The 15,730-nt window shown below is 39.9% G+C and overlaps 1 protein-coding gene across 1 annotated transcript in view; it reads right to left on the bottom strand.

The window, feature by feature from the left end:
- Positions 1–1,439: 1,439 nt before the first annotated feature.
- LOC309408425 (vascular endothelial growth factor receptor kdr-like) overlaps positions 1,440–15,730 on the bottom strand; it is a gene marked incomplete at its 3' end in the record, with an annotated part of 133,623 nt that continues 119,332 nt past the window's right edge. The window contains exons 27-30 of the mRNA XM_082004241.1: positions 14,497–14,621; positions 14,162–14,240; positions 10,840–10,934; positions 1,440–1,650 (exon numbers count right to left, since the gene is read on the bottom strand). Of these exons, the coding sequence (XP_081860367.1) occupies positions 1,440–1,650; positions 10,840–10,934; positions 14,162–14,240; positions 14,497–14,621 (510 nt within the window). The remainder of the gene's footprint in view (positions 1,651–10,839; positions 10,935–14,161; positions 14,241–14,496; positions 14,622–15,730) is intronic.

Raw genomic sequence — 15,730 nt, 5'->3', positions numbered from 1 at the left:
AAAGTACATTAAATGACAAGATTATTTGCTTATCTTTGAAGTTGTTGTGAGTACGTATGGGGTATGCATGGGACCTGGGTGTACATACTTGCAGACCAACAGTCCCTGCCACACACAGCTTTTGGGTCGGGGGCAATGCACTCTGAATTTCTCAAATGTGAGAATTAGTGATCTATTCAGTCCTGCATGAGTAGGCTACAAAAAAAGCTTTGAATTATCATGAACCCGTGAAGGGTTTAGATGCAGAACGCATTGCATATCATACCAGTATTTACCTTGGCAAGACAGTCAGAGACAAATATGTGTCACATATGCTTACAGTTTAGCATGGGCTAGTATTCCCTGGATCAAACTGTTGGGCACCTGCCACAGAATCCAAAGGAAATGCTTTTTTTTTCTTTTTTTTTTTTTCTTTTTAGTAAATAGCCTGTGTGCAGAAAGGAAACAAAAATGCTGCTACCCTGCTGGTGCCTCGAGGGAGTATGTGCATTTATGTGTAAGTCTCATGTTGTTAATGAGTATTTTATGTACATTCACACAAACACGTGCATGTGCGCTGGGAAATTCTGTCTGTTTAAGCTTAAGAAAGTTGTTATTTAAGGCAGTGATTTTGCCTTGCAATCATTACAGATGCATCTCCATCAAGGTTCCCTATTGCATTTACGTTAAATAATTTGCTGTTTGAAGAAGGAGAAAACACAGGGAAACAGATTTAACCACATTGTATGCCCTGATGGCCCAAAAGACCAGCCTGTCTCTTGATACATGAGTACTATCTGCTTTCTCTGTGCCTTATCATTTTTAGGAGTATATCCTATAGGCAGTGAAAATTATTAAATCACAAATTATAACCAAAATATTTTGGATTTCAAAATATTTCAGAAATATTTACGGAAGGTGAGCTCCCAAGTTAAGAATGATGTTTCGATATTGTTTTGCTTTTGGAGAAAATCCATTAGTGTGTATGGCTGTTGTTTTCAGCTGATCCCTTACAGCACCGTACTAAACAATCCCTGCAGGATGCATGGAGGACCAGCAGAATGAATCTTGTTTTCACAACTACCTTGACTTGACTCTTGGTGACTCTTATGGAGTAAAATGTGAATGACGGAACTTGTAAATCTGCAAATGCCAATGAACAGTCCCAGCTAGGGGAGGAAGGAGTTGAAGCAGTTCTGGGTTACAGCTTCTACTTACAATTCTGATAGACAGAATTTTAATTTACTGCATATGTTGCAATAGGCCTTTAAAGATAGCAAAGAAGATGCTCTTAAACTGTTTCTATTCACACCAGACATGTGCCAGAAGAAACATATGAACCCTTGTCCTGTCAGATTTCCCTTCTGTTTTTACCCAGCCTCTTGATCCAGGCATGGAGGCACGTAAGAATCTAGCATGGTTAAGAGAGGTGCAAGGTGCCCTGTGTCAGGTTGGGCTGCTTACACTGGAGGGGCCGAGTAGTGAATGACGGAGTTGTAATCTGGAGGTGGGCTGTGGCATTCCAGGTTTGGATCCATAGGAAGGAGAACAGAGTCTTCCAGTGTGAAGTCCATGGTGTCCTCTTCTACCTGTAGTGCTGGCTGGTATTTGACAGCCTCACGCTCATGATCGGATAATATGGATTCTTTGCTCTTGCTAACAGCTCTCCGCCTGTTGAGAACAAACAGTGTAATATAATGACCCTGCCTCCATAAGGTTTTGTCTCTACATGTAACTAATGGTCAAAATTATTAAAAAAAAATATATAAAGCATTTCAATTTACCTTTGCAGCATCCTGTAAGACAGTGACATTTTACAGATTGGATAAGGGAACTGAATTAAGTATTTCAAGTAACTTGATGTTGTAAAAGTAGATTTAGGAGTAAATCCAGGAGTCCTGTTGCCCTGTCTTTTTAGCAATGCACTATATATTTCTTAGTTATAAATGCACCTGTCCTATACATACAATAATATTCTCTCTTATTGTTGTGACACAGGTCAGTAAAAATTTGACTTTTCTGAAAGCAGAACTGAAGATATGACTTTAAGTATAATAAAGGATGAAATAATGAATAATCTATGACAGACTCTAATTTAAAATGATATTGCAGTGTAGGGTAAAATCTCTCTTATATTCTCTAGCCCTTTAAAATTACTGAGCAGTATGCTAGTGAAGGGCAGCGCTTTTCAACATTACAACTGCTGGCCTGTAACTGATGCTCTTAAAGAGAGCCAGCTTTCATTTTCTGCTGTCTTCCCCTGTTATAGGTGATGAAGGCAGTGGGAGAGAAGCAACTTAGATCACATGGAGGAACCTCAATGTTAAAAGTAGGAGAACCCTCAGAGGATCTGTATCACAAGGTGACCTTGAGGAACAGCAGTGGAGGGAAGAAAAAAGGTACTGTCATACACTGCCTTAAAAATAATGTTGTGTTAAGCTTGGTTTCTTCCATCTGAGGAATTCATTGGAAGAGGTCTGGATAATTTAGGTTTGGTTCTCAAAAGGATCTCAACATGACAATGGCTTTTGAACTTCTCCGCTTTGCTTAGGGACCCTTTAACATGCATGTCTTTGGGATAAGCCTCACTCACAGACTGCTTATGGCATTGCTCATGTCTCTCTTCAGGATGACTTATGAAGGTGCCTGGGAGAATTTCACATCAGGCAATGCTCAATATATAATACAAATTGTGTCTATATTTCATATGTGTTAAAGAAGCATAAAGCTACACTCTAATGACCCTAAATCAAAACTGAATAATCAACAGTTCATCAAATAATTGTATAATTCATTACACTTATTTTATTTGTACTGCTGCAGTGCTTACAGTCCCCAAGAGTTGATCAGGATTTCAGAGTGTGGTGCTTTAGAAAGAAAGCAAAGCCACTTCCTGCTCCAGGAAACAAAACAATAGCTAAGAGACAGAGTAATTGGAGGAAGGAAGGGGAACAAAAATCATGAATACTAAATGTAGCAGATCCAAGACACCAACTGTGTGCACTGTCATGTTTTTATGATGGTACAGCAGAGAGAACTGCAGTCTGAAGAGCAGGTTGATGCTTGGCATGACAGAATTGTAATATACAGTAGGCCCGGCTCCTTTCAGCTCTGAAAGGGTAAATATGTCCTGCTAGGTTGTGCTACTATGATTTTAGAAGTTGTGTTATCATTCCTCTCCATCTGGAACCTGTCACAAGCTTCAGTTTTCCCACAAGCTGCAGATACTCTCAGCCTGGCTGACAGAACTAGTGTCAGTATCGCCAGTTAAAATTTTTGCTAATTCTGGAAAGGTCATGAGTATGCATGGATAATGCAGTGCATGGGCAGAGTAGAACACTGCTTTATGGTCTGTGCACAACCACATTGAACAGCCTGTAGGGTCCATCTGTAAATTACATATCCCTGTAGTTCTCTTCTTGGGTGAGCGTATGGAGTAGGTGACACTCTGTATGTCATAGTCTGTGAAGCCAGTCATCCTAAGCCAGGAGCTGATCTGTTCAGCCAAATTCAGACATAACAAACAGCTGCAACTCTAATCAGCTGCAATGGGAGATTGGCTGCTTCGTAGTTGGCCTGATTTTAGTGTGCTGTGGTGGCTTTCCACAGCATATTTGCATGTCCAGCTTTGTCTCTAGGAAGTGAACCCAGGACCCCTGAGTTCTAGGAGCCAGCTCACCATGTCTTGCACATCTAGAATAAACTTGGGTTCTGTGACTTCTGAAACGCGAAGGCAGAGGTTATAGATTAAAGCTTTTAGAACTGCACAAGGCATTGAAACCAAACCTGTTGAGTGGCAAAGCAGAAATTCTAAAATAAATAGTAACCCCGATAAGTTCAACAAAAATGTAGCACACTTTGCTTTCACAATCTTAAGTTTTTCCTCTTTGTCCAGAGAAAAACATGATGGAAACTTCTGCATACTGTACATTTGGCAGCTGTCCCTTTCTATACACACACTTTCTCTGTACATAAATTCTTCCCTGGCATAAGCGATGGAACCACAACTTTGCTTCACTGTTTATTTATGTATTTTTCTTTGTGTTGGTCGGTTCTATTGACTTGTGTCAGACAATTCCATGGATGCTCTGGCTTCTAATTTGCCAGGTATTAAAGTTGTCAGTGGAGACAGAGAGAAGCTTGAAAGTATTTGTTTAAGTTGGCCCCCAGCCTGCGTATCTCAGAGTGCTGGAGAAAAAAAGAAACGCTATTAGGGTTTAGTTTGGTCACACAATGGGAAATTTTCAAACCTGTGTAGACTCCCAGCAAATGCTTTTGTTAGGTTTCTGCTCCTGTAGGTCAGGAGACTGGATATCTGGGAATAGCTCTGCCTATCACTGAAGTCAGGTTGGTGTTTGAAGAAGGATTCCTAAATGCTGACATCTAATATTTGCTCCAAAGACAGAAAGCTGATGAGCTAGGTTAGAAGCAAGTTTTGTCATTAGCTGTCTTATGGCAGACCAAATGCAATTAACTTTCAAAACTATTCCTTTTATCTAAATGCATTTCCTAAATTAAAGCTATCCAAAGGTCTTTGCATTTTTCCCTTTAATGCTCTCTATTACTGACACTTCAATCTACTCTGTTCGTGCTCGGCAACAGAGAAATGTACATATGCTTGGACTGTATATTGGAAAACAAGACTGCAGCATCCCTTTTCTGTCTGTCTGTCCTTGAAATCTCATTTGCTACATAGAAACTGCCACACTGAATCAGACATCAGTCTTGCCTCTGGCAATGGTCAGTACTTGATGCTTTGGAGGAAAGCAAAAACCCCTTTATGCTCTGAGCCAATTGTACTACCCTGTATAAGACAGAAAAATTCTCCCTGAGCCCTACTGATAAACATTTTCTGACTGAAGGCATTAGATTTGATTAATCACACAATTATGCAGCTACAAAAGTTAATAATGGTCATGTAATTAAGTAATTTCATTAAAAGCTACCCATTACTTGGTTCAGTGCTTCTCCTGGGTTGGCATTACACTGCCCCAAAAGGTATTTCCTTACTGATTTTGCCTCTGCCTGACTTCTGAGTGCTGCAGCTGCAAGAGGCAACAGAAGAGATGTTCCTTTTTGATAAATCTGATCATAACTGTGAATGTCTCAGCCCTGTCCCACTTGACTGTTAGTATTCTCACCACAGCACAATACTGAAGATTAGGCCTATGAATACCGTGACATTCAGCTGAAACACATTTGCTTACTGACCCAAGCTGGTCACATTTTACACAACGACCAACCTGAAAACTCATTTGTCCTTGCAGGAATGTGTACTGTTAGGGGCAGGATAAGGGGAAAGATGAGAATCTGAATGCTGCCACTTCCTGACGTCAAACAGATTTTGTAACCTAAAGGACCCTCTTTCATAATGTGCACATTTCTGTGGGGTGCTGGTTGGGGAAACATGATTTCCAGAATGTGGTGAGCTGGCTTCAGCCTTGTTTCGTAGGCAGAGCTGAGACTAGACTTAGCCAAGGCACAGCACCAGGCTCTTCTCTTTCAGAAGGGTACCTACAAGCTAGGGAGGCTTATGAGGGAAAGTACAAAAATGGTGAAAGCACTGGAGGAACAAATATTAGAAGATTAGAACAATGCAAATAGGTAGCAGCAAATCAACTAAGAGTGACACTCATGAGGAAATCCTGCCACACTTCAGGCTGTATTGCTATAGTGTCCCTGAGCCTGGTGCCAATGTTGAGTCTGTTAGATGTAAAACCAAATGAGGTGGAGCAACCTACTAGTACGGACCCAGTGTTGGTAACTGAAAGCCTGACAGGTCTGTAAACAGGACTGTATCAAGCAGCCTGATTATCGGGCTCGGGCCCTGTGCTAGTGCATGCATGTGTAGTGTGTCTGTGTGGGGGCACAGTATAGTTAGTAGGTCTCATGACCCAGACGCAAGCTTGGTCAAGTACATTTTAGTGTGGTACTGTGTGTCGTGAGAGCTGTTAACCCTTCCCATGTTTACTGTGCTATGTCAGATTTCCTGGTACAGATGAAGCTGAAAAGTCAAGGAATTACACTAGATGAAGGAAAATTTAGACTGAATATTAAGTAATCTTTCACAATCTTTTTTTAAGTTTTCTGGAGAGATGTCAAAGTTGTTTAGAAGGATATCCACAGAGGATAATCCTGTAATAGCTATAAGACCTAATGAGACTTTTTCATCCTACTGTATGAACCAGAGGTTTTGGTTAGAGGTAGAAAAATACTGAAACCATCAAAGAGCTGTGAGATCATTACTGGAGCTGTTTATTTTATGTGAGAGGGAGCCAGTTTCTATTAGCCTAAATCTCAGGGTCAATGACGTGAAGAGGAGCATGGAGAGAGATGACTGTAAGAAAACCACCCTGTCCAGTGAGGGACTACAGTACCAAGTGCAGTACTTATTCCCAATGCTGTGGGTCAGCTCCTACTGCTTTGCAATAAGATCCCCAAGTATCTTGCCCTCCATAGGAAAAACTAATAGGCTGTGGTGTCCATGTAGGAATCCTGGCCTTGTTCAGAAGCTGGGTTTAGGGAAAGATGAGAAATTGGGCTGAGCAGTTTGTCTCATGACCACATCTCATAATAACATGTAGGAGCTTCAGGGCTTTATAATAGCTTTCATAGGTGTTTAATGAGGCACAGAGCAAGAGTGATTAATTTTTAAAATTTTTCTGCAATGAAAGAAATAAAAGGGTTATTTTTTCTTCTGATAGTTATGACTGATTCACAATTTGCTTTAATACATTCTAGACGGGGTGCTGTGCAGGAAGAATATAATCCTGGGTTCCCCTCTGGCAGTATCAGTGCATCAGGAGTGTACTGGAGAACTCAAGGGGATCAAGAATTCATTGTTCTGAAACCCTTCTAAATAAAAAGTGCAGCTAGAATAAAGTTTTAACAGGCCAAAGTCACCAACTCATTAAGGATGCGTCCTCTTGCATGTGTGGCAAAATTGGTCATCTGTCCCTGACACTCGCTCCAGCACTCAAAATGCAGTGACATGAAAAGGGACCACAGCCTTTCACAATTCTCCTTTTAGTCCTTGCCACTGTAAGCATATAGTATAAACCTAGAAAAAAAATGGCTTACATAACTCCCGAGTAGCTACTCATTCAAAGTCACTTGTATTTTGGAGAGCTCAAGTCAGGTCATAGTGCAAGGTGCTGCATGACACAACAATAAGTACATTTGCTATCTCAGCATGCTCATCACAGAAGAAAAATCTTCAGAAACTGAGTTCTGCTATAGAGCAAACATATTTCCATGCCTCATTTTTATGAGATGGTCCAAAAGAGCTCTAGCCCAATCAGCTGGGTTGCATTTTTATTGGGCACTTTGCATTTGGACGTGGATGCCTGGTGCTCCTGAGCAAAATCATCTTGTTTTAATATTATCGACTTGTCTTAGGCCCAGTTTGGCTTTGGCAGAGCGCTCAGGGATGTGATCTGGATGCAGCATCCAGAGCCCAGAGCGTATCAGCTGAGCCTCAGTCAGCTGGTGTCGTGGGACTTGGCCAGAACAAGATAAGTAATTTCAGAGCAACTGAGGATAATTGGGTTGGCGGGGCAGGGGAGAAGGGAAAGGGATGGAGGGAGGACAACTGAGCAGATATCAAATCTATTACAATAACTTGATTATAGAGTCTCTGGGAGAACTTTAAAGCAGTGCTTGGCAGTAGCCTGTTAATATTACGAGATGAAACCTGACACCAGAGTCATCCCATCATTAAATTCCCTCTGTGCTGAATGCTCTTCCTTGAATGCTAACTCTGGTGTCATTATCCCAGTCAATCTTTCTGTCTCTCACTACTGCTACTGTTGTGACTTTATACTTTAGCAATATAAAATGCTTAAAGCTCAAGAAATGGTTAGTCCAGTCTAACAGTGGTCCCAGGCCCAGAGTATCAGATTCATCTTCAATAAACTCTTGACACTGACCCTCCATGGTGTGTAGTGTTGCCAAATTTTAAACTTGACAGAGAAATGAATGCAAGATAAATAAACAGCAAGATTTTGGCAAAAATAATAAATGCAGCCACCCTGGTTTAGAAAACATGCTAAGCCTTTGAACAGTTTTGTTTTAGAAAAGAAAGACTGTTTGAAAAGGATCCAGGGTAAATGTTTTTGAGAGAGAGAGAGAGAGAGATACACAATTAACAAGGGTGACTTTATCTTCCCTATTAAACCAGCACTTTCTTTTGACCTCTCCTGGACTATTCCATATGCTTTTCAGGCTTGTTTTTCAAGTTAGCAGCACAGGAGCGCCAAGGGGTGTCATGTCCTCAAATGAGAGGGCATCAGGATGCTCTGCGACTACATAAAAAATGTTATTTGTGCCAATGACAGTCTGCAAGATTAACAAAAAAAGAAGCTGACAAAATAGCCTTCTCAGCTGGACCTCAAACACTCAGTGAAGGATGTAGCCAAGAAAAAACACACTTCTGTCCATTCAATGGTAGCTAGGGTCCTGGGAATAAGGAGACAACAAACACAGCTTGCTGCAGGGTTTGCTTTTATAGCAGACCTCTGTCAAGATGGTCTTTCTTGGTCTGGCTGGCACAGAAAGTATCAGGTATCTCATGATGAATGGAATCCCTATGGAAGTATTGACTGTAAATGGGGAAAGCCCCAGATGGTGTGGGTCAGGCAGAGATTCACGGAACCCAGCAGAGCTATGTTAATTCACCTTTACTCCCAGTGGGCCTGATAGCAGTTCAGAAGGCTTTCCTGGAAATCTCGAAAGAACAGGCTGTTACGGTTTTTTTGTCTTTCTGCATCTGGCTGGATGTTGATTTTTCTGATTTTCAGCAGAAAGCCTGAAAGGGGGAGAAAGAGAACCTTCCTCTGCCAAAAATGAGGGAAATGCAGAAGGGGAAACAGCAGTCAGAGGTGACTGACAGAAATCTCTAGATGGGTAAATCCTATCAGGGAGGCTGTGTGTGTGTGTATGTGTTGGATTTGTGTCAACATGATATCATGAAGAAGAGAGAGGTAAATCAGCCCAGATAAAGCATCATGGTAATGCAGTTCCTGACTTCTGAGCTCCTTTTTTTAGAGCTGGTGCCATTTGGTCTCCATAGCAATGCACTGCACTGTGCAGAAATCCTCTCGGCATGTGCATAGGATAAGAGCGTGGAACCGTATCTAGATGTCTGCTAATCCCCCAGCAGATACAACACTGGGACAGTACTACAGGGGAAATACCACTGAACAACATTATTCCTGAAGTCATACTCCTATCCAGCAGAATCTGTAGCTTTTGAATGCTCCCTGTTAATGCTGCAAGGCTCTCTAGCCTTCCTGAGCAACCTTTCCCTCTTTCTCCTCTCCTGCCTTCAAACATCTAGGAATTTATGATTTTAAGGCCTGAAAAGACAAGGCAAGCTCCTTCCATCTTGCTTTTCTCTCTGAGTGAGGAAGTTAGCCCCTCTGAAATACTGTTAGATTCTGACTATCCACTCTCATGTGAACTCTCCCATACTGTGCAGAAATTGCACTAGTTTTTTTCTCATCTGTCATTTCTTATTAGTATAGAAAAATGGTGACTTGATGTAGAACAAGCATTTGCTTTGGTGGGAAAGGTCACTGAGAAAATAGAAATTTCATCAATAGATTTCAGGGAAAACTCTAGGCAATTCAGTAAAAGTCTAATTAGCTTCATTAACTGAATAGACATGGAATTCCTTGCTACAGAATTGTTTCTTTTTTAATATTTTGGGTAGCTATTCTTTGAATAGCTTGTAGAATACAAGTTGACAATTGAATCAGCAAAATGGGTTACTATTGTTATTATACTTTTCTAGGAAGGTGGAGAAGACCTATTTCACTACTAGGTCAACTTTCTGCGTGAGCCTGATTGTTACAGAATTATAAAGAATTCTGAGCTAAAAGCTAAATATCTGCCTTTATTCTTCTGTGATTGTACTATGAATGTATAAACATATAGCAAACACAGGCACAGCCTCTATTTGTAAACCAAATATGAACAATATAATTCATAGGGTGATGAAGGTAGTAGTATGAAGGGATTTCTCTGTAGGACTGTCTTCATAGCTATGACAAAGCAAATGCAGAAATCACAGTTTTGGTAAACGTACTTGCTTTGCAGTGCTTATGCTATTCTTTACTATATATGCCTTCTTAACTTTTCTCACGTCCCAACAATTGCAAAGGTGCCAGTCCTTCTGTATGTCTACAGTGAAACATAGCTTTGTTATACACTGGTGTAATTATAAATGTTATTTTCTGGCTTAATAAATCAAGTTCTTCAAACTTAATTCCATCAGTAAAGGACAACACTGGAGAGGCAGTTAAGAAACAGCTGAAGTAGATATGTATATTCTCAGCTCTTTCGCTTCTATCATTTGCCATGCGCAGAATATTCAGATCGGATCATGAGCAGGAGACACCAGCGTCACTAGAGAGCGCTCTCTTGGTTTTTTGAATGTGATTCAGAATCACAAGGCAACTTGGCATTTTAGATCAAGAGTTAAATTGATTGACAGGACATTATATGCTTAAAGCTGATGAAATGAGTTTCATTTTTATCACATGAGTCAACATTTTTCATGTTCATTAACTTTCCTGTAACTTAAATGCAGCAGTGCAGCATTCCTTTCAGAGACCTGCAACTCTGTTTTATGTTCAGCTTCTTTCTGGAAGCAAAGTTTACATTATAACTTTCTTGATCTTAAAATACATTAACCATGGTCTTTCAGTTATAGGACTAAAATCCAGAGCTGCTTCTCCTTCTAGATTGTTTAGATCATCTAACGGTTTTCCTTTTGGAATCAGAAACAAAATTGCAAGTTTCAGAAGCATTTTTCTGAATGGGACACTGTCTCAAAAAGAAATACCAAAAAGTACTCACGCTAGAGCCATGATCCCGTAAGGCCAAGAACGGATTTCCAGCCTCTTTGGGCTTTTTATCTCATCTGATGTCAACACCATCCCACTGTCTGACTCCTGTATAGCAAAAAGATGACAACATCAGCAGAGTGCCAAATGATCATGACAGCCTAGAGCACTTTTAACTTAAAAATGGCTTGCCATGGGGAGAACGTGGAAAAGAGTCAGACTAAACCACTGTTAAAGTTCAGCAGAGAAGGAAAGACAAGGAGCTAGTTAGAATACCAAATTCCAGCTATCTTATTTTGTGATGATATTGCTTTTAGGCAAGTTTGATAGAACTTCATCTTATAAAACTGTCTCCAGCTACAGAGCACACAAAGCAAGGGCAGGAGAATGCAACTTCTTCACTGTGGCCTGTAGAGGTTGGGGATCCCTGTCTATGCAGTTGGCCATCTGTAGGTGTTATATTGCTATATACTGATACTTGTGTACTGGAACTAATGTAGGAGCTACCAGCTATTCTATGTTATCACAAGATTCCAACCAACAACCTGGAGGGCAAATGTTTGCATCAAAACTCTCAACTGCCTGCTATTTAGTAAAGTGCTTAACACATAAATATGTCCAGCTGGTATATGACATTAAGCCCATTCTTCAGGTTGTTCTCTTATCAGGGCCTATATTATCAGTTTTTATCCAACTGTTCCTGATAACGCTGCTTATTTAGCCTGAGAACACTTGGCTTGTTTTTGTGATGATAAAGTTTTTGAGCTGTATTTTGAAAAAGCACCCTTAAAATGAACATACCAAAAAATAATTTTACATTTTCAAACTTGAAATTGATATTAAGCATGACATATGGATACCGTCTAGGTAGGATAGCTGAGATATGAATAGACAGAAATTCATAAAGAATATATCCAATAATAGTGGCTAGGCTCCTCAGAGAAAAAGTACCCTAAATACCTACTAGAAATACACTATTAGAAACATTGAAATTTTAAGGAAGTGGAAGTTCAGTATCATTTTGGCAAATCAAAGTGCTTTGCAAAGATACATAGCCTAAAAGCCTCCTTGTACTTTGCTTATGGATTTTTTTGAGCTGTCCAACAAAACTATCTTGATTAGTTTTAAAGGGTTGTGATTCCGCTGCACTTAACAGTTGAGTCTCGAGTTTGCAATTAAGATTACGCTGCTATTGTGCTAAGTGCTACACAAGTTCAGAGACATGCACAGTCCTTGTTTTAAGGAATTTTAAAAATACTAAATATTCTGGGGTGTTCCTTTGCATTTGAAATATTTTGTGATGCTGGAAAGTTGCATGTCTGTCAAAATCAAGAAAGCAAAAGACTTCAACATGGGTAGTGAAACTCTAGCTAGTCTAACCAGTCAAACCCATTGAAACAGAAAAAATAATCCCAGCAAGCAATAAATAGAAAGCAAAAGCCTTTCATAAATGCTTTGGTAATATATCAGTTGTTATTGATCAGTCTAGAAACTGGTTTTCAAAGTATAAGGTAAAATTCTAAATTAATTAGGTCTGTCAAAAGCTCAGTAGAACCCAGCTTTTCTCTCTGGTTTTTATCTTGACTATTTCCCATAACATATGTGGTCTAGAAACAATTTATCTGAGTGCTGCTTTGCACTTCACTTACAGAGGAATTGTTAAAGGAATATCAACAGAGCCTACAGATAAGTAGCACAATTGCAGGAAGGTGTGGTAGAGCAGTTTTAGAGTTCCTGGGCAATTATTTGAAATAGTGACCTAATCGATATTAATGTATTGATGTTTAAGATAATTTTAGTAACCCAAGTGCCCTTACTTTGTCCAAAAGTAGATCACACTATAATTTTGCTTTAAAAGATCCTCACTGAAATATCACATTTATTTCTGATATATTATTACCCGTTCTTGGAACTTCTCCCCCTTCACGTAAGAGCTTACTTTAAAATGCCATGGACAGGGAGCATTTAGGAAACTAATGCTTGTGCTGGCAGCAGTAATCTCTTACTGATACTGGTTCTATATAGTAAATGTCTTTGTGTGATTCAGAGGGACAGATTTTTATCCTGCAAGAGGAAAGATGCAGGAGCCAGGGAAAATTCTAAGCCTTCTAATCCCTAAGATGCACTGATAAAGGCACAGAAATTACATCTGGCAAAATACTAGGGAATAATGGGCATCAGTTCGTGCTAACAAGAGAACAGATGAGAAACACGCTGTATTTGTCAAGGACATGAAATATGTCCAGGGCAAGTTGCAGCTAAAGACCCTTCCCAAGAGAGCTGGTCTGAGGAATGGCTGTCTGCCCAAGAAGGAGTCTCAGCTGGAGCATAGGGGACGGTTACCTGACTAGCAGACTGGGAAGACTGGCTTGTTTCTGTAAAACTGTACACATCCTTCTTCTCTTTTGCTGCTCCTAGCCATCTGATGCTTGCCCTCTTCTCCTGTTAGAAGGTTTCCTGAGGGCCTCATGCTTCCTCCCTAAACATCAATCTGCTTCAAACGTGCCTGCATTACAAAGATCCCACCTTCATGGCACAGAATCTGTCATTCAGGCAAGTGGTGTAGACTGCATATGGCACTGCAGCCAGTGAGTACCTGAACCATAGAGGAAATTCATGAGTTGGGGGGGGGGGGGTTTGTTGTGTTTTGCTGTTGTTGTCGTTTAAATAAGGAAGAAAAAAAAGGAAAAATCCCACCACCAGAACCCTTCACCCTTGGAACCTGTAATTTCAGAGGAAGCCAACAAGCAGAACCATCATTCTGTAACAAAACAAGCTTTTGTTTTCCACTGGAGTGAAAATGAAACCTTTCAACACTCTCCCACCCTGCAGTGCCATTAAACTAGCAATAAATAAGTTCACTTAGGGTGAAGAAAATCCAGGGTTAAAGCCCTTTGTGTGAATCAAGCAGAGCAGGAACTTGAATCTTGGTCTTGTCTATCCAGAACTGAACACCCTCACCACCAGCAAGTTATTGGCTGTCTTAGCCAGCCAGAATGTGTTCCGGACACATTTCCTTCAAAAAGCTCAATTTCAATGAGCTGCCATTTTGTTATGGTGGAAAAAACCATATTGAAACATGTAATATAAAGCCCCTTAGTCTGGTGAAAGCCAGGATAATCATGCATGAGCTTCTCTAAATTATTTGTTAAGCTAAATGCAGGTCCCTCTTTGTTGTCACACAGATCTATGTGTGAGATGCTAGGGCCAAATCTTCTGCTTGATTTAGAGCTTTTTCTTACAAAACAGATTTCAAAAGCTCTAATAACTCTTTCTGGTGCTGGTGACAAGTGATCTGTGAACCCGGTGGAGAAGAATGCAGTCACCTCACTTACCTCATGCATCACTTTCTCCTTTTCCACTGGCACCTCATCAAATGTCTTCACACTCAGTGGTCGCTTCTTGCTGTTGTTACTGAAAGCAAGGAAGTTGAGGGGTCAGCATAAAACCCAGGCAGATGCTGCAGCAGTTGGTAGCTCAATTAACATCCTTGACACAGCTCAGTTTCCTTGACCAGTTTTCTCTTTTAATCTCTTGTAACTAATAAACAATGCCCTGGCAAATTTCTGTCCAACTACTTTAAAACAGCCATATTGAGAGAGGACAGCAAACAGTGCCTAGCTGTATCAAATCTTTCTTTCTGCCCCACCCCTGTATATCTTTTTCTTACCCAGTTTCCACTGCACTCCAGCGATTAACACAGTTGTTCAAGTTTTCTTCCACAGGACAAGTTTTGGAGTTAGATTCTCCATCAGGACACAAGGTGATGTTCAGTGGAATATAGTCTTTACCATCCTATAGAATTAATAACATAAAAGAACACAAAGCTGGTAAAGTTTTTGTATTGCATCTCAGATGTAAAAGTTTATTGTATTCTACAGAACTTTACACTGAGAAAGGACTAGATTTTATTTTAACTTTATAAGGTTTCTTGAAAATGATTGTGATGTTCTTCACATGTGGAAGATAGAATGTATAGCTTTATCCAACATTTACTGTGTAGGAGGCTTTGTATGGGGAAAATGAAACACTTTGGGAAACGTGTGACACAGGATGGATGAAAATGGGACCAGTCTCAGGCACGCCTAAATCCGGGTTTAAGCCATGTGTTTGGGAGAAAAGAGGGAGTGGCATGAAGTTACAAAACTCCTATGGCCAATACAACTTTAACAGATTTTGGAATTGGTGAAAGAATATTGCCTATGTATAGAGTTTTTGCTTATGTTCAGTTTAAGGAGATGCAGCTTAACAAGAGCCAGTCCTTAAAATGGTAGCCTTAAAGGATTTTATTTCTTGTCCTTACCAGAAATTGATGCTGAGAGTTTAATAGAATTCAGTACACATCTTAATAAGCTCTGCATTGTCATTACACCCCTGCAGTAATCTTCAGAAATGACTCTTCCTTTAAGTCCTAAAACTATTTGTCCAAATTTCCATTTGCTTGATTTTTTTTTTTTTAATTTTGAGAAGCGGTTAAGTGCCCTATTCCCTTATCATGATTTTTATGTCTCCTTAATTTACTTTGGTTATAGGATAAAACTCACAAGCTCTTCATATTGCAAACTGAGCCCTCTTCAACTTAGCTTCACTAAATTTGTTTACAAACAGGAAGGAGCTGGAGGAGAGTGTTTGATTTCTTCCTAAATTAAATTGACAGTTACATAACTGGTCTGGTTGTTTTTACTGAAGAAGAAAACAACTGATTTAACTATTATGAAAATAATAATTATATAATCAACTGTCTGAGCTTTAAACTACACCATTTTAAAGCTCCTAAGAGCACTGATGAACATAAGCTCAGAAAATGAGAGAGAAAGTTCAGACCAACTACTGGCAGCTTACTATGTTGGAGTCTAATCAAAATTGTTTGTGAGATAAAATACTATTGTTCCTCTAAGGGGCAA

Source organism: Phaethon aethereus (assembly GCF_964289735.1).
Source record: "Phaethon aethereus genome assembly, chromosome: 10".
In the NCBI taxonomy this organism is placed as follows: domain Eukaryota; kingdom Metazoa; phylum Chordata; class Aves; order Phaethontiformes; family Phaethontidae; genus Phaethon; species Phaethon aethereus.
This window is presented reverse-complemented; position numbering and strand designations above follow the sequence as displayed.